At 42.6% G+C, this 24,334-nt stretch overlaps 2 protein-coding genes across 4 annotated transcripts; both read left to right on the top strand.

Annotated features, from left to right (window-relative positions):
• Window positions 1–7,834: 7,834 nt before the first annotated feature.
• On the top strand, window positions 7,835–13,507 carry prdx1 (peroxiredoxin 1). 2 transcript variants are annotated; one of them, XM_015957673.3, is made up of 6 exons: window positions 7,835–7,981; window positions 10,589–10,729; window positions 10,826–10,979; window positions 11,067–11,189; window positions 11,286–11,416; window positions 13,080–13,507. In XM_015957673.3, the coding sequence occupies exons 2-6, from the start codon at window positions 10,624–10,626 to the stop codon at window positions 13,160–13,162; spliced, it is 597 nt and encodes a 198-aa protein (XP_015813159.1). In that variant the 5' UTR covers window positions 7,835–7,981; window positions 10,589–10,623; the 3' UTR covers window positions 13,163–13,507. The 2 variants fall into 2 exon arrangements, with proteins under 2 accessions (XP_015813159.1, XP_054596866.1); XM_054740891.2 differs by lacking the exon at window positions 7,835–7,981 and having other exon boundaries at window positions 10,551–10,729.
• Window positions 13,508–14,022: 515 nt separating this feature from the next.
• On the top strand, window positions 14,023–23,151 carry zte38 (zebrafish testis-expressed 38). 2 transcript variants are annotated; one of them, XM_054740833.2, is made up of 13 exons: window positions 14,023–14,089; window positions 14,186–14,291; window positions 14,446–14,590; window positions 14,832–14,895; window positions 15,043–15,079; window positions 15,170–15,190; window positions 15,687–15,713; window positions 15,806–15,873; window positions 15,948–16,096; window positions 18,085–18,305; window positions 18,390–18,438; window positions 18,517–18,557; window positions 22,901–23,151. In XM_054740833.2, the coding sequence occupies exons 2-13, from the start codon at window positions 14,241–14,243 to the stop codon at window positions 22,946–22,948; spliced, it is 921 nt and encodes a 306-aa protein (XP_054596808.1). In that variant the 5' UTR covers window positions 14,023–14,089; window positions 14,186–14,240; the 3' UTR covers window positions 22,949–23,151. The 2 variants fall into 2 exon arrangements, with proteins under 2 accessions (XP_054596808.1, XP_054596774.1); XM_054740799.2 differs by having other exon boundaries at window positions 14,034–14,291.
• The last annotated feature ends 1,183 nt before the right edge of the window (window positions 23,152–24,334 follow it).

The following is a 24,334-nucleotide window of genomic DNA, read 5'->3' as shown; positions in this document are numbered from 1 at the left end:
TGTAGTGGAGATAAATGTACCTACATTTTACTTTGTTTTCTTGTTTTTATTTAACTATTTCCTGTCCTGTCTGTCTCTCATCTTCCTGCATCTCCTCTAAACTCTCCAGAAAAACTGCTGCCTGGATTCTTACTTTTTCACCTCATCATTTACTTTTGAGCAGATCAAAGGGATCTCCTGACCGCAAAGCGGAGAGCGGGATAGGCTAGCGTTAGCCTGGACGGGCTGGTGTTAGCATTGGAGAGGCTAGCCATTAGCGTGCCTAGGCATGCCACTAGCTGGATTTCCTACCCCCTTGACAGACCATTAGCATGGATAGGCTGGCATTAGCATCAGATATTTGGAACAAAGCCAGATTGTGATTCACTGGTAAAATCATTTAACCCATTTTTAAGTCTTTTAGCTAAGACATGAGTTTATAGTCAACGTTTAATGATGTTATAGGCCTCAAATTGTCAATGACAGTTTTGTCTTTATTTGGTTTAGGTGTCAGTGTTATTAATCCTTGTTTCATCGTACGTATTCCTTTAAAACTGCAAATAATAACTAATATCATTCCAGAAAAACTCGTAGAAGTTTGTATTCGGTGGAGCACACCGTTTGTTCCCACTCCCGGACTTTTCACTCGCCACTTCCTCACAGTAATCGAGATCCAGCAAATTCACAGAGGGACCTTCACCACTCGAAGAATGAAGTTTTAGCGAGCTGAATGAGACTTTTTAATCTATTATCTTTGCATCTTTGAGGGAAGCAGTAAGAGCTCCTGAAGAAACGTGTTGCTCAGGATGCCATCTTTCCTCTCCATGTGGGACGTAAGTTTTCATTAGATTTAAATTAATGTTAACTGTGTTGAGAGTAACAGCGTTTAAAACCTTTCATTGTTGAAGTCACCTCTGCATGGATTTTAAACCAACTCGTGCAAAATACTTGGATTAAAACCTACAGATTCACTTTTAAAGTCATCTCTATTCAAAATGGCTGCCACCGCTGACCACCATCAGCAAACACAAAGATGAATGTAAATGAGTCTCTTTTATTTCCATCTGTGTTTATATGTTTGTGCTGCAGCGGCTAACCACCACGTCCAACCCAGCATGATGGTCTCTAGCTGTGTTCTCCTGCTGGGAGCTCCAGCTGCCCTCTGGGTCGCTCCTGCCAGTGGCGTGTCCAGATCTTTTAAAATGGGGGGGCCCAGGTGAGGCACAACTTTGTGCATGGGTGGCACCAATGGTTATGCTTTTTTGTTTTACCCCCAAGCCTTTTGTGGACAATGAAAAACCTATTTAAATATAAATTAGAGTGGTGGCACCTGGGGTGGCCAATCAGATTCCAAGGGTGGCATGTGCTACCCCAGGCCACTTCCTGGACACGCCCCTGGCTCCTGCTGACTCATGTCCTTATCAGGTCTTTATCTTGTCAAGACAAGTCCCAACTCAGCACTCGTTATTTATAAGGAGAACATTTTGAAACTCCTTGGCCAAACGTATAAAGCCCAGAGGATCATTGGCTGCTCGCTGCCCAGCCTGGAGGACTTAGCATACCCCCGTTATCTCAGCAGGGCTTCCAACATCATTAAGGACAAGTTCCATCCTGGGAACCACTTGTTTCAGCTGTTGCCATCGGGTTGTCGGTACAGATCCCAGAGGACCGGGACAAACCGCTTCAGAGACAGTTTTTTTCCCAGGGCTATCATGGCGGTTAACAACAAAAAGAACGTGCTGATTTGAAAGGACATGTTCTTATTTTACCTAGTGTTTGCAGGTGTAGCCCTGATGGAACCACACAAGCTGCATGGTTCTAATTTCATACAATTTATGAAGGAAGGATTTGTCCTGACTGAATTTTAATTATTGTAGTGTTAAGTGTTATGTATCTCTTTCAACTTGCACCCGGGAGTGGCTTCCAAATTTCGTTGTACGAGTGTGTACAGTGACAATAAAGGATATTCTATTCTATTCTATTCTATTCTATAAAGACTAAACATCTACTGTTCTGTGTAGTTGTTTCCCTTGTTTAAAACCCAAATGCCTGATTGGTTTTCTCATTTTTTCCAATCAGCTCTTTGTAAAAGAGGAAAATACAGATTGTAAGGAGACTTTTAAAATCAAAAATGCACCGCTTAAATTGTTTTAGTGAAAAATAGATTTTGTTATAAGGATGAATAAAAATGCAGAAATGTTAGAGCTGCTTTGTTGCTTTTCAGGTCTGAATGAAACCATGATGATGATGATGATGATGCCACAAGTGCCTTTCAAACATCCATATTCAGCTGTGGAGCCTTTTCAGTAATTATGAGAAGAACACAGTCCAGTGTTTGATCACCAACCCACGCTGGAGCTTCTAAAAGGAGCTCTCCCTCTCATCTGGTCCTTGATGTAGCGCTATGGCAACAGCATACACAAACACTGTTTGGTGACAACAAAGGAGGGGGTGGGTGGTTGAGCTGAAAACAACCTTCCAGGTAACACCGAGATCATAAACATCACCAGAAATGCACTTCCATGAGCTTATTTTCACATATTTTGTTCCTGTTGTCATGTTTGTATGCGTGTGAAGTTTTGTGGTAGCCTCCTGGTGCTGCAGATAACTCCTGAGTTATTCCTGCTCTTTGAAGTCCACTAATAAAACCCCGCCTCCTGAGAGTGCCATCAGACCAGAGCCAATCATTACACAGGAGTGCTTCCACACGTCTGCCAAGACAAACTGCAGTAAATCACCATCATTCCTACATGTTGGTTCAACAAATGTTGGGAAATAATATTCATCTGCAACAGTTGGGATTATCCTAATGAGCGTCTTTTCCTGCATCAGCATTTACAGTTGTGGTCAGAAGTTTACATACACTTGTAAAAAATATAATATAATGGCTCTACTGAGTGTCCCGTTATTTCTAAAACTCTGATTTTTCTCTGATAGAGTGATTGGAACAGATACTTCTTTGTCACAAAAAACATTCATGAAGTTTGGTTCTTTAATGCTTTATTATGGGTTAACAGAGATAAGTGATCACATTTGCTGGGTCACAAATATACATACAGCAGTGCTAATATTTGGTTACATGTCCCTTAGCCTTTTTCACTTCAATTAGGCACTTTTGGTAGCCATCCACAAGCTTCTGGCAAGCTTCTGGTTGAATCTTTGACCACTCCTCTTGACAGAATTGGTGAAGTTCAGTTAAATTTGATGGCTTTCTGACATGGACTTGTTTCTTCAGCACTGTCCACATGTTTTCAATGGGGTTTAAGTCAGGACTTTGGGAAGGCCATTCTAAAACCGTTATTCTAGCCTGATTTAGCCATTCCTTTACCACTTTTGATGTGTGTTTGGGGTCATTGTCCGGTTGGAACACCCAACTGCGCCCAAGACCCAACCTTCGTGCTGATGATTTTAGGTTATGTTGAAGAATGTGAAGGTAATCCTCCTTCTTCATTATCCCATTTACTCTCTGTAAAGCACCAGTTCCATTGGCAGCAAAACAGCCCCACAGCATAATATTCCCACTACCATGCTTGACTGTAGGCATGGTGTTCTTGGGGTTAAAGGCCTCACCTTTTCTCCTCCAAACATATTGCTGGGCATTGTGGCCAAAAGCTCGATTTTTGTTTCGTCTGACCACAGAACTTTCCTCCAGAAGGTCTTATCTTTGTCCAGCAGCAAACTTCAGTCGAGCCTTAAGGTGCCGCTTTTGGAGCAAGGGCTTCCTTCTTGCACGGCAGCCTCTCAGTCCATGGAGATGCAAAACACGTTTGACTGTGGACAATGACACCTGTGTTCCAGCAGCTTCTAATTCTTGGCAGATCTGCTTTTTGGTGATTCTTGGTTCACTCTTTAGCCTCCTGACCAATTTTCTCTCAGCAGCAGGTGATAGCTTGCGTTTTCTTCCTGATCTTGGCAGTGATGAAACAGTGCCATGCACCTTATACTTACAAACAATTGTTTGCACTGTTGCTCTTGGGACCTGCAGCTGCTTTGAAATGGCCCCAAGTGACTTTCCTGACTTGTTCAAGTCAATAATTCGCTTTTTCAGATCCATGCTGAGCTCCTTTGACTTTCCCATTGTAGCGTTTGTGGGCGCTTGTATCCAATGAGCTCTATTTACCTGGCCTAAGAGAAGTCACCAGCTGTAGTCACTCATAATCACTCACAAGAAGTTAAGAGGCCATGCTATGAAGCTCAGTTCACTGACACGTTTCTAAGTCACCAAAATTGCTAGTTCATGTTGCTGTATGTATATTTGTGACCCAGCAAATGTGATCACTTTTCTCTGTTAACCCATAATAAAGACATTAAAGAACCAAACTTCATGAATGTTTTTTGTGACAAAGAAGTATCTGTTCCAATCACTCTATCAGAGAAAAATCAGAGTTTTAGAAATAACGGGACACTCAGTAGAGCCATTATATTATATTTTTTACAAGTGTATGTAAACTTCTGACCACAACTGTATATTTGGTACAAACCAGAGGTGTGGACTTGAGTCACGTGACTTGGACTCAAGTCAGACTTGAGTCATTATTTCAATAACTTCTGACTTGACTTGATAAAATTTATAAAGACTTTACAACTTGACTCGGACTTGAAGGCCAATGACTTGCATCTGTTGACTTGAGCATATTTGATATTTTGGCACAAAAGTGGCACGACATGGACAAAATTCATAAATCATTCTTGGTTCTGGGTGTGAGCTTGTACTGCTAACTGCGGCAGCACTTCGTTTATAATCAGTTTCAGTCGCACTTTCTGCTTGTTTGAGCAAATAAACGAAGCTTTAAGAAGCTTTATTTCTGGAATTTATTTATAGTCATTAAATTAAAGTTGGACAGATGACTTGAAAGTTCAAAGTTAATGATTTGGACTCGACTTGGACTTGATTGTCTTTGACTTGACTGGAAAGACTTGTGACTTGCAAAGCAGTGACTTTGCCACACCTGTGGTACAAACCCTAGATCTAGTGATCAGGAGGGTGTGACGATCCATCTATCCATCCTTCTTCTGAACCCGCTTTGTCCACGAAGGGTCGTGAGGGGCCTGGTGCCTATCTCCAGCAGTCAACGGGCAATCAGGCGGGGTACACCCTGGACAGAGAGCCAGTCCATCGCAGGGCAACACAGAGACACACGGGGCATACAATCATGCACACTCACACCTAGTGCATTTAGACAGACCAATCAACCTAACAGTCATGTTTTTGGTTGTTCCGTGGGAGGAAGCCGGAGTACCTGGAGAGAACCCACGCGTGCACAGGGAGAACATGCAAACCCCATGCAGAAAGATCCCAGGCCGGGAATCGAACCCAGGACCTTCTCACTGCAAGGCAACAGCTCTAACCACTGCGTCCCTGCGTCCACAGTGGTGTCTTTCACAAAAATGTTTTATTCTGTTCAAAGTAGACCTTGCTTTTTTATTATTTAGAAACATCTAGTATCGAATTTAGGTAAAACATCTCTTTTTAGTTTTATCTAGAAAACCTGTTAAAATTTTATTTAATTTGATTTTACATCACACCAAATACAAATTCGGGTCTCAGGAGGTTAAGGGTCACCTACTCTTGTGAAGCCGGGAGCTACTTCATGTGTACTGAGTCACACGAAGGGCTACAAGGCTGATACAATAGATGATAGTTTGTAAATCTATATGTGGCAAGTGGTAGTCATGATAAAGGAATAAATGGTTAAAAAGGTGGTTGGAACAACGCCACCATGGGTTAACCCCCCCCCCCCCACACACACACACACACACACACACAGAGAGAAGGGTAGAAGGCCCGTAGGTTAAAAAAAACACAGAGGGAACACATGATACAGTTGTAAGAAAACTCTTTATTAAAATATCTAAACTAAAAACATGCTGTTGGAGTTTAAAGGGGCGTTATGGAAGTCTGACAGCCAAAACATGTATAGAGATAATAAATGTCTTCTTCATACATTCTCCTGCAATGCCCTGGTCCTGTAGAATGAGCCCTGACATTTTTACTGTGATTGCCTGTTTTTCTGTAAAATCACAGAAAAAGAGAGCTGCTCGGGTCGAGCAGGCTGCTTCATGCGCGTTCACGCTCAGGCATCGCCCGTAGCATTTGCTATCCGTAGCTTTAGCAGCAGAGAGAGAGGCAGTGCCACTTTGTCGCTGTTCCTAACGCCTAGTGACAAAGCTAGCTACATTTCTGAGGACCCTTAGCTACTTTCTGTAGAACTTTCTTCTAGATATTTCCTGCAAATTAGCAACAAAATAGCCATTTTCACTCCGAACCGTTCTTTGAACGTTGTTTCAGCTGTCATCAAGGATATAAATGTTACAGATACAAATGATGCCTCTGGTGCTTTAGCTCACCTAATAAGGTGTCTGACTCTCGTGCAGAAAATCCAGGTTCAATTCTGGATGTGAACATAGTTTATTTAGAGTCCCTTTTTTTACAATTATGGTATTTTTTTTTTTACAGTAAGATGTCCAAATTTTTATTTGAGACTCGCCGAACGGCATTGAATTCACAGATAAAAAAGATGTGGGTTCAACTTTCATTTTGGAACAATTTTTCAAGCAAGGGAAGGGAATGATCTGAGCATGCAGGAGGACTGACCCATCATAAACCTTTGTCGGCTGTGCTGAAGAGAAAGGTACAGAACCAAATTATTTAATTAATTAGCTGTGCGTTCTCCTGTCCTCTGTCCTCCGGGCCACACACACACACACACACGGAGCTGACTGTCTCAGCTGTTATTTTCGTTAAGGAGTGTGCACGTACAGCATGCACGCCTTGTGCACGAGCCTTCTATTGAAGCTGCCATTACGCTTTTGGCCTGAGGGGGCAATCGTGAGCATAAAAATTCAAAACTCCGTAAAGTCCCTTTAAACAGAAGAGTGAGAAAAAAATTCACCCCCCTCAGAGTTGTCATGAGTGTAAACTAGATCATTTAAACCAAAAACATGTTCTGGTACCAGGCTGTAAACATGTTTATTTCTGCTGTGAAATTGGTATTTTTAACATGGGAGTCAATGAGGAATTGCTCGCTTCTGACACCAGCCCCTAGTGGATGAGGGTGGAACTGCATTTTTTGGTACTTCTGGGTTGGACTCAATTTTTGAGCCGCATTGTGGGGGCTTGGTACCAAGAAGGTTCCTGGGGGCACCAGGTTGGTGATTCTGTTCTAGATGATAGATAGACACCACCAGCAGCTTAAAACGTAGCTGGTAGTGTTAAAACTGGTCTATTCATTTCTCCAACTGGTAATATCACCTCAGTCAATGTAGCACTTTCACTTACGCCATCGATCAGCTGTTTTTATCTGTGTCCTAAGGTGTTTCAACAGTGTGACACTTCCTCTTTTCAAAAAACTGCTCCACCGAAAAGACTGATGTTCCCTGTTTCAGTAAATAAACGAGAGGAAAGAGGAAATGAGAAACGAACAGACTATGTTCTTGAGAAAATGGTTTCACCGAAGTATCATGTAGTTATTGTCTAATGATGGCCTAAATCTACAAAGATAAAAAATATATTTCCCTAAAGTGAAATTTCTCAGTCATCGCGGCAGAGGGCTCACAGAGAAACGCATATATTACACGAGTCACTCATGACCCACTGGTCTCTGACAGTGGCATGGATGTTTTATTCATTGATGATTCTGGATATAATCTGTTCGGTCATATGAAGGAAAAGAGCAGCAAGGAGGAACATAACCAAAACCAGTTCTCTTCAATTGTAATAAAATCAGTTTCCTTAAACGTGGAGTCTGAAATAAAACTCATTCTTCCTCCACGTGTCTGGTTTGGAGTTTCACAAGAGCATTTACAGAATAGCGATAAGGAAAATGCAAAGTCATTCTACGTTGTGTGGACCTGAGGAGGATGGATGGAGAAGTGATCCGAGCTAGAGTTCTCGTTCTCCCTCTCATCTCGCGAGACGTTGGCGGTGGTATAAAAGTCTGCGTCGAGCCTCTCGGGTCGTGTACTACTCGTTGTCCGTGGAGGCTTTGGTTTCTTATCTCAGGTATGTGCCATAAAACGTTCGGTTTTAGGAGTTTGTCTTTCTTATAGATTAGTTTTTAGAATGTAAGGCGTTAAATTAGTGTCTGAAGTGACATTTTGGTTCAACAAGTGGTTTTTTTCCCCCTTGTCTAATTCTCAAATCTCCTGCTACTCGTTTGGAAAACTCAAGTGTTCACGTTTAAAGGCAGCTTCTCTAGGCTAAAGGCAAAGTTAACGTAAATCTGTGGCTTTCACCGCCATAGTCGTACGTTCCAGCACCGTAATGAACACCTTGTTCGTGACTAAAAGGTGAATACGGAAACACCTGAAGTGGAAGTGCTGCTGGTAACCTGGCCTGACCTCATGCTTTTACATCATATAGGTTATGGAAGTATTTACTTTAATCCCTTTTGAATCCACAGCATAAGATCTAAAAAGTTGGAAGAATCATTAATTAAATTTAAAAGCGACGCCTCCAGTGTTTATGGCTTATGTTTACAGGACAGAAAGATTATTTATGAGCGAATTTTCAAAAGATTTATTGGTTCTATTTTAGCAGTCAATAGTTAAACAGAAAAAAATTATCATGTGAATGTGTGTGTGAATGGGTGAATGACTGATTGTGTTGTAAAGCGCCTTGGGGGGTAGAAATGCCATTAACACTGGAGGCGTCTCAAGATAAAAATCACGAGGCGCTTCACAAGAACAAAAATTGTAAAAATATAAAAAAGCATTTAGAAAATGTTTAAAATATATTTAAAATGAGCAAAAATAGGCAATTGTGATTAAAAAATGTTAAGAGAGAGAGTGAACAGGAAAGAGGGAAACCAGTGGATCCTGAGGAAGGTGGAATAGGTGGGGAGAGCAGAATAAAGAGAGAGTGGTGAAGAAGGTCATACAAAAGCCAGCTTGAACAAGTGAGTCTTCAGCTGCTTTTTAAAGGAGACCACTGAGTCCACTGATCTCAGGCTCAGGGGGAGAGAGGTCCAGAGTCTGGGGGCCACAGCAGCAGATGATCTGTCACCTTTGACCTTTAGCCTGGTGCTGCACAACCAGTAGGCTTTGATCACTGGACCTCAGGGACCTGCTGGGGGTGTAGGGACTAAGAAGATCACCAATGTAAGATGGTGCTTGTCCATGTAAGGCCCTGTAGACCAGAACCAGGATCTTGAAATGAACCCTGAAGTTGACTGGCAGCCAGTGAAGCTGGAGGAGAAGCGGGGGGATGTGGGTGTGTTTGGAGGACTTGGTCAGAAGCCGAGCACAGGCGTTCTGAACCACCTGTAGACGGTTCAGGGAGGTTCGTGGAAGGCGCTATATCAAATACAGGCCATTTACCATTTGAGTAAAATAATGACCTGGTTTTGTGGGTTGGCTCAGATCCCAGACCTGTCAGTGCAACTCTGATTCCAAGTAGGGATGAGCGAGTACACCACTATCTGTATCTGTACTCGGAATGGGCGTGGCATAACCCGGAAGTGGGTGTGGTTTACATCAATATATTATTTTAAGTTTGAAATTGATATGGAATGATCAGAAGTTGCTATGTGTATTGTTTATTTGAAAACTATTTACAGAGCAGCCTCAGACTAGAGATTAAATATTTTTGATCACAATAGTAAAGGAACTATTACAAAACAAGTGTTTCAATAAAATCAGAACATTAATATTTAAGTGCATGGATTAATACATCTGAACTCATGCAGCAGGAACTAGGAAATATGAAATGCTAGAACCAGACACAACTTTATGTATATTTTTAATTTAATTTGATTAAACTGATTTTTTTCTTAATGTTCTTGGCATTTTCCCACACAAAGTTAAACAAAACAATGTTGATTAAGGTGTGTGTGTCTGAGAGAGATTGAGAGGGAGAGAGATGGAGGGAGTTAAAAATTTTTTAAAAAAACCCGTAGTGAGTGACTGATGCAGCACGTCAGCTCTGTCTTGTCAAATGCACCATGGAAGTTACGAAAAAAGTAACTTTAAATATTCAACCGAAAAAGAGGCGAGCTGAAGAAAACCTAGGGAAAACTGAAGAAACGTGAGCAACAGTGAAGCAAGCACAGCGAGATCCGTTACTGTCTGTGTGTGTGTGTGTGTGGATGAGCCGGACGGACTGTGCTCCCGGCCGGCTAGAGAGTTGTGTGTAGGGAGGGGCGGGCGCTCTATGTGACAGGCCAATCAGAGTGTGAAGACAGTCAGTTACCCAATGAGGATTTTCCTTCAGCACGATTACAGATATTTACGAGGTTTACTCGTCTCATGCTCGTATTCGTCAAAAATGCTTTATCCGTACCGGATACTCGTCTGAAACTAGTATCCGGCTCATCCCTAATTCCAAGTTAACCAAATATACTTATCAGAATATAATTTCTGCCTAATCTGAAAACGTTTCACATGGAAGATCTGTTGCTGCTAGATTAGAGCTTTGCTTGGATAATTGATGGCTTTCATCAAACAGCCCATCTCCGTCATCATTCTGATCATCATTTAAGGTGTCTGCTCATCTGTTTAGTGTTTTTGTAACATTACACAACTAGATCGGTGGTTTACATGTGATACAGTTGTCTACAAATGGTTCAGTACCAGCTCTAAGTCTGATGGAGCCTTTGTTTTGTAAACGCAGCCGTTTCCTTCTGGTGTAATCCCGTCTGACTGAAGATGGCTGCAGGTAATGCCAAAATTGGACAGCTGGCTCCAGACTTCACAGCAAAAGCAGTGATGCCAACTGGAGAGTTCCAAGACCTGACGCTGTCGGATTACAGAGGTAGCTGTTTCATCTCTTAACGATAATCTTACTGAGATGCTTTCTTATGCTAACAAGACACAGGTCAGTGATGTGAGGGGTTTGTTTCTGGTCCAGGAAAGTATGTGGTGTTTTTCTTCTATCCTCTGGACTTCACCTTCGTGTGTCCGACGGAGATCATCGCTTTCAGTGATGCCGCTGAAGAATTCAGGAAGATTGGCTGTGAAGTCATTGCTGCCTCCGTAGACTCTCACTTCTCCCATTTTGCATGGTATTCAACCAGAGCGACGCTTTACGAACCACAACAGATGTTTGTGTTCACTCTAAACACTCAGGTTTTGTGTCTGTGCTCTCACAGGACCAACACGCCGCGTAAACAGGGGGGTCTGGGCATGATGAAGATCCCTTTGGTGTCTGACATACGACGCACTATTTCTACAGACTACGGAGTCCTGAAGGAGGATGAAGGCATCGCCTACAGGTGGGCCGGGGATGCGGTTTTACTCGTTTCCAGATTAAGTGGGATGTTGGCAGCAGGCTGCAAGTATGAAAAATAAGCCAAACTTTCTTGTTTCAGGGGTCTGTTCATCATTGATGACAAGGGCATTCTGAGACAGATCACCATCAACGACCTTCCAGTTGGACGCTCTGTTGAGGAGACTTTACGTTTGGTTCAAGCTTTTCAGTTCACTGACAAGCATGGAGAAGGTCAGTTTCTGCTGCTGGTTTTAGTCTTTTTAGTTCCCTGAGTGAAAACGCTAAACTTGTTTTCTTTATGATCCCATTATATCTGATAGTCCGTATTATACGTATTTTATATGGTCCAATAACAAACATCTGCTGGTTGACCATAATTGTACAAGAAAAAACAAAGAATAGACTTTACTGATCCCACAGTGGGGAAATTCACTTGTTACAACCGTCGACATATAAATATTGGACAATGGGTTTCCATAGGCTCCAATAACACGTTTTTGAGGCTAAGTGGGAGGTGGCCACCACCGCCATTTTGACCGTGTCACAGGTTCCGTCAAGCCCAGACAATTCCACAAAAGGGAAGAGCGGTGGAGCTGAGGGTGGGCTGTCAGGCTGGGATCAACTGACAACACCCGGTCGAACTAGCTACAAGCTAACGCGGAGGTGGGAGCTAAGCTAACAGAGGTAGCAACCTAGCTACAACCGGAGTTAACAGTGCACAACACCAGAGCTTCTGAGTCAGAGATACGCTGGGCTGACCGCTGGGTAAAACCGGGTGGAATACAGAGGTCTCTGAGAGCTCCACAAGCCGGCAGCCGCACAGCAGACAAGCGCCGCTGCGATCTGAGATGTGCGGAGCTGCCCTGGGGAGAACCGGGTGGAAAGGTTTCCATCCCAGAACTCCACAAGCCGGCAGCCCGCGCAGCAGACAGAAGCCACGATCAGATAGAGATGTGCCGAGCTGCGGGGAGGGGAGAACCGGGTGGAAAACATCGGTCTCCCGAGAGCTCCACAAGCCGATAGTGGGAACCCAGCTCCACCAACATGTTCTATTTCAACCCATTTTCTAAAGTGCAGCATTATGTTAAATGCACTGGGTTTTACCCTATTAAATTTAAATTTCATGGTTAAACAGTACATGTTAAAATGTAAGCTCAGCTCGGCAGTGACCTAAAATACATAAATATAATTTTACTTACCGAAAAAAATGAAGTGGAGACTCCTTGGACGCTCTATTAGTGCAATTAATGCCACAGCAAGTCATTTTGTCCAACAATTGCACAAAAAATATCCAAAAAAGAAAACACAAACACAGAGACTCAAAATCCCGGAACAGTTTTCAGGCCAGACCGAGGCTCTACTGAGGCCTTTCCACGGAGCTAGCTCTGTGGTCACGTGGGTCTGATGCTCATTAATTATACAGAATTTTAGGCTTTTAATACACTTAAACAGAAGAGTGAGAAAAAAATTCACCCCCCTCAGAGTTGTCATGAGTGTAAACTAGATCATTTAAACCAAAAAACATGTTTTGGTACCAGGCTGTAAACATGTTTATTTCTGCTGTGAAATTGGTATTTTTAACATGGGAGTCAATGAGGATTTGCTCGCTTCTGACACCAGCCCCTAGTGGATGAGGGTGGAACTGCAATTTTTGAGCCGCATTGTGGGGGCTTGGTTACAGCAGCATGTACGTGATAACAAAAAGTACATGTATATTGCATATTAAAACTATCAAAGTTAAACGTTTATCTTAAATGTTCTAATAATCGGAGCCTCTGATACTTTGCTTGTCTGTATTAGCCGTGCAGCCTTTAAATTGTTCATATGCATCATATTGGAGCATCATTATTGTGTGATCTACCAGCCAGGACTCATTACAGACTTGTCATTTCAGTCTGCCCAGCCGGATGGAAACCAGGCAGTGACACCATCAAGCCTGATGTCCAGAAAAGCAAAGATTTCTTCTCCAAGCAGTAATAAAACCAAGGCTGCCGTCTGCTGCCTGCTGTAGGAGATCTCATTTTCTGATTGTGTTTCCAGTTTTTTGTAGTCAACATGATTACAGTCTTCTGTTGATGGGGTTAACAGTTCACCAGAACCAAAGTATAATGTGTGTCGTCACTCCACACTGTTGTTGTTGTTACCCACCTTTATATTGGAGCACAACCTGTACTCAGTGTTTATGTTTATTTTTAATACAGTGAAGAAAAGAGATTTAGTCTAAATGTGCCTCACATTTACAGTGATGGGATCTAATAATGCCCATGCTACATGTTTATAAAAAAATGTTGTCAAACAAATAAAAGTGCTGAAGACCTCTGATTTGTCTTTGTTCATATATTAGTGATGTATGAAGTAAAATTATCAAACCTCACTTCAGTTTTGAAGACTCGTCTCAACAACCGGATGGAAGTGTGCAGTACCTGGTGTTTTTGTTTTATCCTGAAAGTCCCAAAGACATTTGAATGAGAATTAAAATTAAAAGGCATTGCATTCAATTGGCTTGAAAATGCCAAGTTTTTAAAGACATAATCACTTAAGTAGCTTGAAAGTGGACAAGGTCAATTTAAGATTAATATATTGCTCTAAAGCTAAAGTAGGACGATTGATTAAATCTTTATTTAACGATGAGGCTATCTACTGATGATTTTGTTGACTCGAATTAAAATTACTTGACGAGGTTGTCAGACCTTTGCTAATATGACTGTTATTACAAACTTGAGCACTTGTAGCACCATTACAAACCACACACCACAGCAGGTCTGTTAGCATGCCGTTTATGCTTAGATTTTGGCGGCAATAAAAGTTGATGCTAATGTTATTGTTGGTGTTCCAGGGAGGTTTCTCAGCTAATTACACCATCTTTTCTTTGTTCGGAGTCAAATACAAGTCTCAGGCGGCGCGGTGACAATATTTAAAAGTTCTCTAGTTCAAGTGAAATGTCCGGAAAGTTTCTTGTAGAAAAAATCTAACTTTGATTAACTCGTCTCATATTGCTAGGTAACTAGCATAAATTACGGTTAGCTAACTAACGTTAAGCTAACGGCAGAGAGAAATGGCAGCTGGAAAAATGTCCGTCGGTGGAAATAAGGGAGAAACTGCGGAGGTTTGACTACACTCCACACAACCTACAGATAAACGTGCTGTAATTTTAATTTAGACTTGGAAGTAAATGTTTGAAATGTTATGAGAACGTTAAACCTTGTTGCAACATCTTGTGGCCGTGACGTTTCGAGTTTGTTGTGTTCTGGTTTGTGAAGTGGACCGGCCTGTTTGTGGGTGACATGAAAACCCAGCAGGAGTCACTGACTTTCGTCAAAAGGATGATGGCTGTGGCTGTTTCCTCCATCACTTACCTGAGAGGGATTTTCCCGGAGTATGCCTACAGATCCAGATACCTGGAAGGTGAATTTACTGAAACACAAATTCTTCAAACATATAGGAAAGTGTAACTCTGTAGGACTCTTAACCACTGATTTAAAGACGCAACGAGAAACACAAAGTAATAAAATATTACCTTGTAATTTAAAAGCAACTTGTAAACATTTAAATCAGCCAAAAACGCACATTTCCCATCACACTGTGGCTGTGACTTTATCAAGAAATGCTTATTTTTTTCCCTCCTTTGCCATGTTTTGTTTTCCAGATTTGTGCATCAAAGTTTTGCGTGAAAACTGCAAAACCCCTGGAGCCAACAAAATAGTGAAATGGTAATTAGGAATTTCTGCTCCAGTAACACAGACGCATAGAAACGTCTGCAGCAGTGGATGTAAAGTGCGTTTTTAAACGTGCAGCTTGTGACTGTGTGAATCCTCATGCCAGTTGATCTTTTTGTCTTCCTCACATGATTTGTCCAGGATAATGGGCTGCTTTCATGCATTGGAGAGGCAATATGTAAGTCCACATTATTTAAAATGTTAATTGTTTCATGCTGTGTATTTTTAGTCAATACCAATGATTTTATTTTATTTTCCCCACTCACAGCTCCAGATTATATGCATTGGGGTGAGTACGCTGAAATACGCAAACTGTGTCCTGATTCCTGAAAACATTTAAGCAAAAAACATCCAATTTGACAACAAAAATGGTTGTTTTTGTCATAAAATAAAGTTTGGTTTTGCTTTTGTTTTTATTGATGAACACTAATTTAGAGATACTAACAAGTACAAACAGAAGCATGCTGCAGCAAGGCAAAGCTCCTCCAGACAAAGACAACTCCTGGAGATCACCATCACAATTAACATCAACAATGATTTTATGCATCCACCATGCATATATGCAGCAATCCTTGTCACGTATTACAAGCCCTGTACAGTTATAGTTAAGAAATAAACATCATGGACATTTATTGTTGTAGCTGAGCAGCCATGCTGGACTTCAGGCTCCGTGTCGATAAGAGGGGCTCTGGTTAGGTTTTCTGCTAGTGCGTCATCGAACGTAGACTCGATGTGATTCTGAGCTACACATTTTACAGCATTACTTTGTTTTTGTTGCAATCTAGGTCTACACCAATCCAGACAACCCTAATGTAAGTTCTGTCTTGCACACTGAACATGATTTTTCAGCGTCAATGTCAGGTCTTTACGTGAAAACATCAAGCTTTACGTTTTTCTAATTCAGTGCATCATCGAGTCTTACCAGTTCAACTTCAGATACACTGAGCAGGGACCAGAGATGGACATACTCAGGTTTGGATAGTATTATTTGCGTTTAGGTCTAGCCTAGATGGTCTGGTGGTGAAAGAGCTCTTATGCACCCACAGGAACAACACCATGCAGATGCAGGTGACACTAGAAGATGTCAAGAGAGCCTCGGTGCTGCTCATCAGGAAGCTCTTCCTGCTCATGCAGAACCTGGACCCCCTGCCCAATAATGTCTACCTCACTATGAAGCTCTTCTACTATGATGACAGTGAGATATTCAACCCTTTTAATGAAAGATGTAACCATTTGTTGGTTAATGCTAATATACTAACTATGTAATGATCGTATATAACAGTAATGGAAAATAAATTAAATTGGCAGCAGAGGACAGCACAGGGTATCCGCGGGTCCTTAAAAAGTCTTAAATTAGCTTTTCCAAATTTAAGGCCTTAAAAATTACAAATAGTTCTTAAATACAGTTTCCAAAGGTCTTAAATTACCAAAGACCCAATAAACAAGATTCTTTTATTTCTATAAAAATTTTGTGAATTTCTAGTTCAGCATTTTTTGTGTACGATGTTGGCGTAAGCGGAACCGTGCACGTTCAGTTGGTTGTGAAAGGGGGCTATTTTTAGATGAGCACATTAGCTGGTTAAGCTAGTGGGAGCTTGCGCCATGGGGAAGTGCAAGTTTAATGGTAACCGGATGGCTAATCCCACATTCGTGGTTAGCATCGGTTCCAGGCAATAGCTGGAAATTATAGCTTAAATTTAATTTTTTTAAATTGCCTAAATTTGGTCTAAGTGGCCTTAAAAAAGGTCTTAAAAAGTCTTAAATTTGCTTCCCTTAAACCTGCAGATACCCTGCAGCAGACATGTATAAAAGTCCAAACAGCAGCGTTTTGAGGAATATTTTAATCCTTTACTGATGAGACTTTCTACTTTTATAAAGTCAATTCTAAAAAACCAACTCTTCACTAAATGTGTGCTTTTAGTAACTGGATATGATCCTGAAAGGGAACTGATACGGAGTCTACTTCAGTTGTAGGCCTGTTTTTACTCTAACAGGACAACACAGGTTTCTTCTAAAGCTTACAGAACAGAACAGGAGAAACTCGGTTACTGACTCGTTCTTCGTCATTTACGACCCGGTTCTGCCTGAGACGTGGTTTTGTTTTTGTTTCCATTTGACAAAGCACCAAATGTTGTAGAAAAAAAGACATCCAAGAAAAAAAGATAGGAGTCTTTTTTATTCTTAAATATTTATATCCTTTACAATGCTCAAGTGGAGGAGTTTAAGTATCTCGGGGTCTTGTTCACGAGTGAGGGTAGGAGGGATCAGGAGATCGACAGGCGGATTGGTTCGGCGTCTGCAGTGATGCGGACGCTGAGCCGATCTGTCGTGGGGAAGAGGGAGCTGAGCCAGAAAGCCAGGCTCTCGATTTACCGGTCGATCTACGTCCCAATCCTCACCTATGGTCATGAGCTTTGGGTAATGACCGAAAGAACGAGATCGCGGATACAAGCGGCCCAAATGAGTTTCCTCCGTAGGGTGGCCGGGCTCAGCCTTAGAGATAGGGTGAGGAGCTCGGACATTCGGGAGGGACTCGGAGTAGAACCGCGGCTCCTCCGGATCGAAAGGAGCCAGTTGAGGTGGTTTGGGCATCTGGTCAGGATGCCTCCTGGACGCCTCCCTGGGGAGGTGTTTCGGGCATGTCCTGCCGGCAGGAGGCCCCCGGGTCGACCCAGGACACGTTGGAGAGGTTACATCTCCAATCTGGTCCGGGAACGCCTTGGGGTCCTGCCGGAGGAGCTGGTGGAGAAGGCCGGGGAGAGGATGGCCTGGAGCTCCCTAGTTGGGATGCTGCCCCCGCGACCCGGACCCGGATAAGCGGAGGAAGACGACGACGACAATGTTCATTATGTCCTATTTTTAAATATTAAACGAGGTTCTTTTTGCTTCGGACACGAAGGTGTTTCTAGTTACCTTTTTCATGTTTCGACTGTCGTCATGTCCGAAGCAAAAAGAACCTCGTTTAATATTTAAATATTTATAATATGTAGATATTTTATATTGTTAGTGAAAACAAATAACCGAACTTGGAGCTTTACTTGGTCGGACCTTTCCTTTCCTAGTGAAGCCTGTCTGATAATCTGAGGTGATTTAACCTCCCTAAGCCAACACCAACTATTCAACAGCATCTTTGCACTTGAGATACTTGCTTACATGGTGACATTTTTTGCTGTTCTTCCAAAGTCACTCCTGCAGACTACCAACCACCAGGCTTTAAAGAAGGGGTCTGTGAAAACCTGTGGTTTGAAGGGATGCCGGTGCACTTCCGTGTGGGTGAGGTGCACACGGACTTCCACTCTCTGAGAGTCCGGGTGTCGGTGGAACAAGGTCAGATGAACAAACTCCAGGAAGGCTGCCCCATTAGGCGTCCTGAGCTGGCTTCTCCAGAGACGCAGCAGATTGAGGTGGATCCTGCAGGACAGTAGGCAGATCCGGTTCCACTGGACTCAACCTTTTCCAGTTTAACATCTCCAAACATTTTGTTACAGGATCCACCAAAGAACCCTGCTGCTGAAGATAGTCTCCCCTCGGAGGATGGTAGGGCCCTCTGCTGCTCCTCCACCATGTTCACTCCATCAGATTTAACATCCAGAATGTTGACTTTCTTTCAAACAGAGTCAGCGCAGTTCAAGAAACCTACCCGACAGCTGGCAAAGGTACCGTTACATCTTTATTATGAAACACCAATGATTAGGGACGTAACAATGCTCCGAGAATCGATTTAAAAAAAGTGCAAACTAGTTTAATTAACCATCGTTGTTGAAAAAAGGAAAATCGATTGACCTAATATGGCATGCTTGCTTGCACCAGACATTGTGCCCCAAAGTGCTGCTAATCAGAACAGAGGCAAGTAGGGATGCAACAAATCATCATCATTAGTATTCAAGGGACTGTAAGGAAGTCTGAAGTTTTTATGCTCGCGATCACCACTCAGGCCTAACGCGTAACTGCAGCTTCAAAAGTAAGCTCGTGCATGAGGTGTGCATGCTTTACGTGCACACTCCTTAATGAAAATAACAGCTAAGACAGTCCCGTGTGTGTGTGTGTGTGTGTGTGTGTGTGTGTGTGTGTGTGTGTGTGTGTGTGTGTGGCCCTGAGGACAGAAGAACACAGCAAATTAATAAAAATAATGTGCCTCTGTCTCTGCAGCTGCACTTTCTCATCGGCCGGCCGAACATGCGGTGTGTGTGTGTGTGTGTGTGTGTGTGTGTGTGGCCCGGAGGACAGAGGACAGGAGAACACGCAGCTAATTAATTAAATAATTTGGTTCTGTACCTTTCTCTTCAGCACAGCCGACAAAGGTTTAAGATGGGTCAGTCCTCCTGCATGCTCAGATCATTCCCTTCCCTTGCTTGAAAAATTGTTCCAAAATGAAAGTTGAACCCACATCTTTTTTATCTGTGAATTCAATGCCGTTCGGCAAGTCTCAAATAAAAATTTGGGCATTTTACTGTAAAAAATATACCATTAATGTAAAAAAGAAACTCTAAATAAACTAAGTTCACATCCAGAATCAAACCCAGGTCTTCTGCACAAGAGTCCAACGTCTTACTAGTTGAGCTAAATCACCAGTGACATCCTTTGTATCTGTAACATTTATATCCTTGATGACAGCTGAAACAACGTTCAAAGAACGGTTCGGAGTGAAAATTGCTATTTTGTTGCTAATTAGCAGGAAATATCTAGAAGAAAGTTCTACAGAAAGGAGCTAAGGGTCCTCAGAAATGTAGCTAGCTTTGTCACTAGGCGTTAGGAACAGCGACAAAGTGGCACTGCCTCTCTCTCTGCTGCTAAAGCTACGGATAGCAAATGCTACGGGCGATGCCTGAGCGTGAATGTGCATGAAGCAGCCTGCTCGACCCGAGCATCTCTCTTTTTCTGTGATTTTACAGAAAAACAGGCAATCACAGTAAAAATGCCAGGGCTCATTCTACAGGACCAGGGCGTTGCAGGAGAATGTATGAAGAAGACATTTATTATTTCTATACATGTTTTTGGCTGTCAAACTTCCTTAGTGTCCCTTTAAAGTTCTGTGATTAGTACGGATCGGTCACGTGGAGGGCGTAGGCGCTACCCGTTTAATCCAGTGCAGAAACACACAGCAGTGGTCATAACGGAGGAGGAGAAGAGCTTGAAAAACCACCTGCATCATTTAAGTCGCATGTATGGGAGCATTTTGGCTCCCCTGTAAAATACAATGATCCAAAATTTAACACGCCCCTTCAGTCTTCACACACACACACACACACACACACACACACACACACACACACCTCCGATCGTTGGAAAGGAGAGAGGGGTGGTGCGTGAAACATGCCTTGGACAATTACCACATAAAGCTGGTAAGACCTGTAAATATTGTTGGGGACAAATCTGTAAAAGAGGACGAATGCAAAATAAACAGCACATCAGAAAGGTGAGGAGATGACAAGTGAAAGCCGGAGGATACGCAGAGAGCTTGTCTATATAAGGCAAGCCATTTTAACAACTAATCAGATATCAGACCCCTCTGTAACTCCTGCTTTTATAGCAAGTTGCACATTAAGCAGAAGATTTTGCAGTTAGAGTTCTATAAAATAAAGAGAGAGCAACGCTTTTGGTTTTTTCTGTTCTTTTACTTTCTGCCGATCCGAAAAACGACCCGATCCATGACTGAAAACCGCAACACGATCCAAACCGTGAGATTTTTCATCAGTCGCACCACTAGAGGCAAGCATGGCTACAGCAAGCAACGTCGAGACCGTGGACGCTCCAGTTTGAAGTCAACAGTGTGGCAGCATTTTGGCTTCTCCATGTTTACAAACGAAAAGGGTGAAGGAAATACAGACAAGACAAAAATCATAAAAAAATCAGAATCATGAACTTAAAATCGGGGATGGAATCGTGGCTCGAGCGACTCGTTACGTCCCTACCACCAAGGTAACAATTCAATCATCTTCAAATCTCTTCACCTGATATTTTATTCACATTGGAACGTATTAAACACATCAGTGGTTTCATCCGAGATATTGATCCATTCGTGGCAAAACAAGTTCCTTTGAACATTTTGGAACAGAGCAACAGAACTAGAAATATAACCCTGCCGCTCTGAGATGTGTTGCTGCCACCGTTTTCATGTACTCTGTCAGTGCGCCCCCAGGGCAGCTGTGGCTACATCGTAACTCATCACCACCAGAGTGTGAATGTGTGTGTGAATGGATGAATGACACACTAGTGTAAAGTGCTTTGGACTCTTCTGACTCTGAAAGGCGCTAGGGGTTGCACGACTTATTTTTATTTAAGTCGGCAGTCAAGTAATGACTATAGAGTCGACTTCAACTAGTCGTTGATGACGTCATACACCCGAGGGGGGGGGGGGGGGTTGGTTGGCTAGAGTTTTTGACAATTAAAATTGCGCCCACATTTTCAAAGTTAAACACATTTCTTTTAACAACGGTAGTTTCTGCTTCAGCCCTCTCCCCCCTCCCCCTGCGCAGCGGCCGCAAACTCACTGATGCGCCTGCAGCCTCTCGGAGTTCCTGCTGCTCTAAACATTAAAATAATTATTTCATTTTCTGTTCCTCACTTCTGATTACCTTCAATGGTGTCTGTTTGTTGCAACCACCAGGTACAAAAACTAACTTGTTTTTATTTGACTATTTTTCTGTCCTGCCTGTTTATTATCTTCCTGCATCTCCTCTCAATCCTAAAGAGAAACTGCTACCTGGGTTCATATATATTCACCTTATGAGTTACCTTTGAACTGCAGTTCTAAAAGATCTACCGACCGCAAAAACAGCGGAGTGCGAGCTGCTCGCCGGCCGCAGTGCGCCACCGAAGGACAAAACAGGTGATGCACCCCGCTCCACAGCAGCCGGGTGCATCAGGGAAAAATAAAAGACAGAAAACATAAAAGGAAATGAGCCGACATGAACGATCGTGTTACATTTGTTTTTGAGGTGGTGACACCTGATTTGATAATGTTACTGTGGCCGTGCTCAGGACGCAGATGTCTGGAGCGCGTCAACGATCAGAGCTTTGCATGCGCAAGCTGGTTAAGGTTAGGATGGGGGTGAGGGGAAGGTTAAATTGCAAGAGGGAAAAGGTCACAATTTGGTTAAATGTCCGTTTTACGGCGGGTGTCGGTACCGACGCTCTGGCACAGCACGTCGCCTCCGCCTCGATCCAGACGCGCAGGGGCTCGTCACCTGCTGTCTTTTCCGAGGACTGCATCTTGTCATTATCACATGACAGCGACTAGTCGATGACAGGCGTAAAACGTCACTACAGAGCAGTGAGGTCGACTAGTCGACTAGTTCATACAACCCCTAAAAGGCGCTACACAAGTGTGGGTCATGATTGTCTTAGTTTACGTTATAGTGCGTTAGATTGTTTTAACCATCGGCGTGACCACGTTCCACTGTGATGAGATTGGAGTTTCATTGCATTCTTGCACCGGGTCCCATTTGGGTTATAACAGGGTATCCGCAGGTCCTTAAAAAGTTTTAAATTTGCTTTTCCAAATTTAAGGCCGTAAAAATTACAAATAATCCTTAAATACAGTTTCCAGAGGTCTTAAATTACCAAAGACCAAATAAACAAGATTCTTTTGTTTCTATAAAAAATTTGTGAATTTCTAGTTAGTCTTCAGCACATTTTGTGTACGATGTTGGCGTAAGCGGAACCGTACACATGCAGTTGGTTGTGAAAGGGGGCTATTTTTAGATGAGCACATTAGCTGGTTAAGCTAGTGGGAGCTTGCGCCATGAGGAAGTGCAAGTTTAATGGTAACTGGATGGCTAATCCCACGTTTGCGACGTGGTTAGCACCGGTTCCAGGCAATAGCTGGAAATTATAGCTTAAATTTAATTTTAAAAATAGCTTAAATTTGGTCAAAGTGGCCTTAAAAAAGGTCTTAAAAGTCTTAAATTTGGCTCCCTTAAACCTGCAGATACCCTGTATAAATGCTGGAGCTAACATGGCGGGTAACTCCTTTCTGTTTTGTTCTTTGGTGTTTTAGAGGAAAGCTGCTCCCGAGAATCTGGCAAGGAAGAAAAGAAGAATCTAGCAGCAGAGAGAGCAAAGACGCAGTTTACAAACACGGTTCATATCATTACAAAACGTGATGATTTATTAATTACTTATACCACAGGCAGCTCGGGGTTGTTATTGTTCCAGTTTTAAAAGGTTCCCCTGGATGAATTTAGCTAAAACAAGCTAAATGTGTTCATTCTGTTCTGAATTCATGAAATAAAGTTTGATTGTGAAGACTAGAAATCTAAATAATATTCTTCTATATCTACAATAAGTCATCCCAGCCTGAAACTCATTCACACCAAAGTGGCTGAAATCAGTCATAGTTCAGTAAATACTAACGTTTTAGGTCAGGCTTTCATTTGTTTTGAAATAGAAATGAATGTAGTCACTATTTACTTCATAGGCTCAGTTCGATTCAGACCAAGCCCCCACAATGCAGCTCTAAAATTGAGCCCAACCCGGAAGTACCAAAAATTGCAGTTCCACCCTCATCCACTAGGGGCTGGTGTCAGAAGCGAGCAAATCCTCATTGACTCCCATGTTAAAAATACCAATTTCACAGCAGAATTAAACATGTTTACAGCCTGGTACCAGAACATGTTTTTGGTTTAAATGATCTAGTTTACACTCATGACAACTCTGAGGTTTTCTCACTCTTCTGTTTAAGTGTATTAAAAGCCTAAAATTCTGTATAATTAATGAGCATCAGACCCACGTGACCACAGAGCTAGCTCCGTGGAAAGGCCTCATTAGAGCCTCGGTCTGGCCTGGAAACTGTTCCGGCATTTTGAGTCTCTGTGTGTGTGTTTTCTTTTTTGGATATTTTTTGTGCAATTGTTGGACAAAATGACTTGCTGTGGCATTAATTGCACTAATAGAGCGTCCAAGGAGTCTCCACTTCATTTTTTTTGGTAAGTAAAATTATATTTATGTATTTTAGGTCACTGCCGAGCTGAGCTTAGATTTTAACATGTACTGTTTAACCATGAAATTTAAATGTAATAGGGTAAAACCCAGTGCATTTAACATAATGCTGCACTTTAGAAAATGGGTTGAAATATAACATGTTGGTGGAGCTGGGTTCCCACTATCGGCTTGTGGAGCTCTCGGGAGACCGATGTTTTCCACCTGGTTCTCGCCTCCCCGCAGCTCGGCGCATCTCTGATCGCGGCTTCTGTCTGCTGCGCGGGCTGCCGGCTTGTGGAGGTCTCGGAGACCTCTGTGTTCCACCCGGTTCTCCCCAGCGGTCAACCCGGCATATCTCTGACTCAGATGCTCTGGTGTTGTGCACAGTTAACTCCGGTTGTAGCTAGGTTGCTACCTCTGTTAGCTTAGCTCCCACCTCCACATTAGCTTCGGGTTAGCTTGTAGCTAGTTCGACCGGGTGTCGTCAGTTGATCCCAGCCTTACAGCCCCA

This window comes from Nothobranchius furzeri, chromosome 11 (assembly GCF_043380555.1).
Source record: "Nothobranchius furzeri strain GRZ-AD chromosome 11, NfurGRZ-RIMD1, whole genome shotgun sequence".
Lineage (NCBI taxonomy): Eukaryota > Metazoa > Chordata > Actinopteri > Cyprinodontiformes > Nothobranchiidae > Nothobranchius > Nothobranchius furzeri.
Note: the sequence above shows the minus strand (reverse complement) of the source record. Positions and strands in the feature narration are given on the sequence as shown.

Coding starts and splice junctions, on each gene's coding strand:
- prdx1 (XM_015957673.3), top strand. CDS start 10,624: ATGGCTGCAGGTAATGCCAAAATTGGACAGCTGGCTCCAGACTTCACA. Junction 10,730..10,825: donor GACGCTGTCGGATTACAGAG/GTAGCTGTTTCA, acceptor TTTCTGGTCCAG/GAAAGTATGTGGTGTTTTTC. Junction 10,980..11,066: donor CACTTCTCCCATTTTGCATG/GTATTCAACCAG, acceptor GTGCTCTCACAG/GACCAACACGCCGCGTAAAC.
- zte38 (XM_054740833.2), top strand. CDS start 14,241: ATGGCAGCTGGAAAAATGTCCGTCGGTGGAAATAAGGGAGAAACTGCG. Junction 15,080..15,169: donor ATGCATTGGAGAGGCAATAT/GTAAGTCCACAT, acceptor CCCCACTCACAG/CTCCAGATTATATGCATTGG. Junction 18,558..22,900: donor CTACCCGACAGCTGGCAAAG/GTACCGTTACAT, acceptor TTGGTGTTTTAG/AGGAAAGCTGCTCCCGAGAA.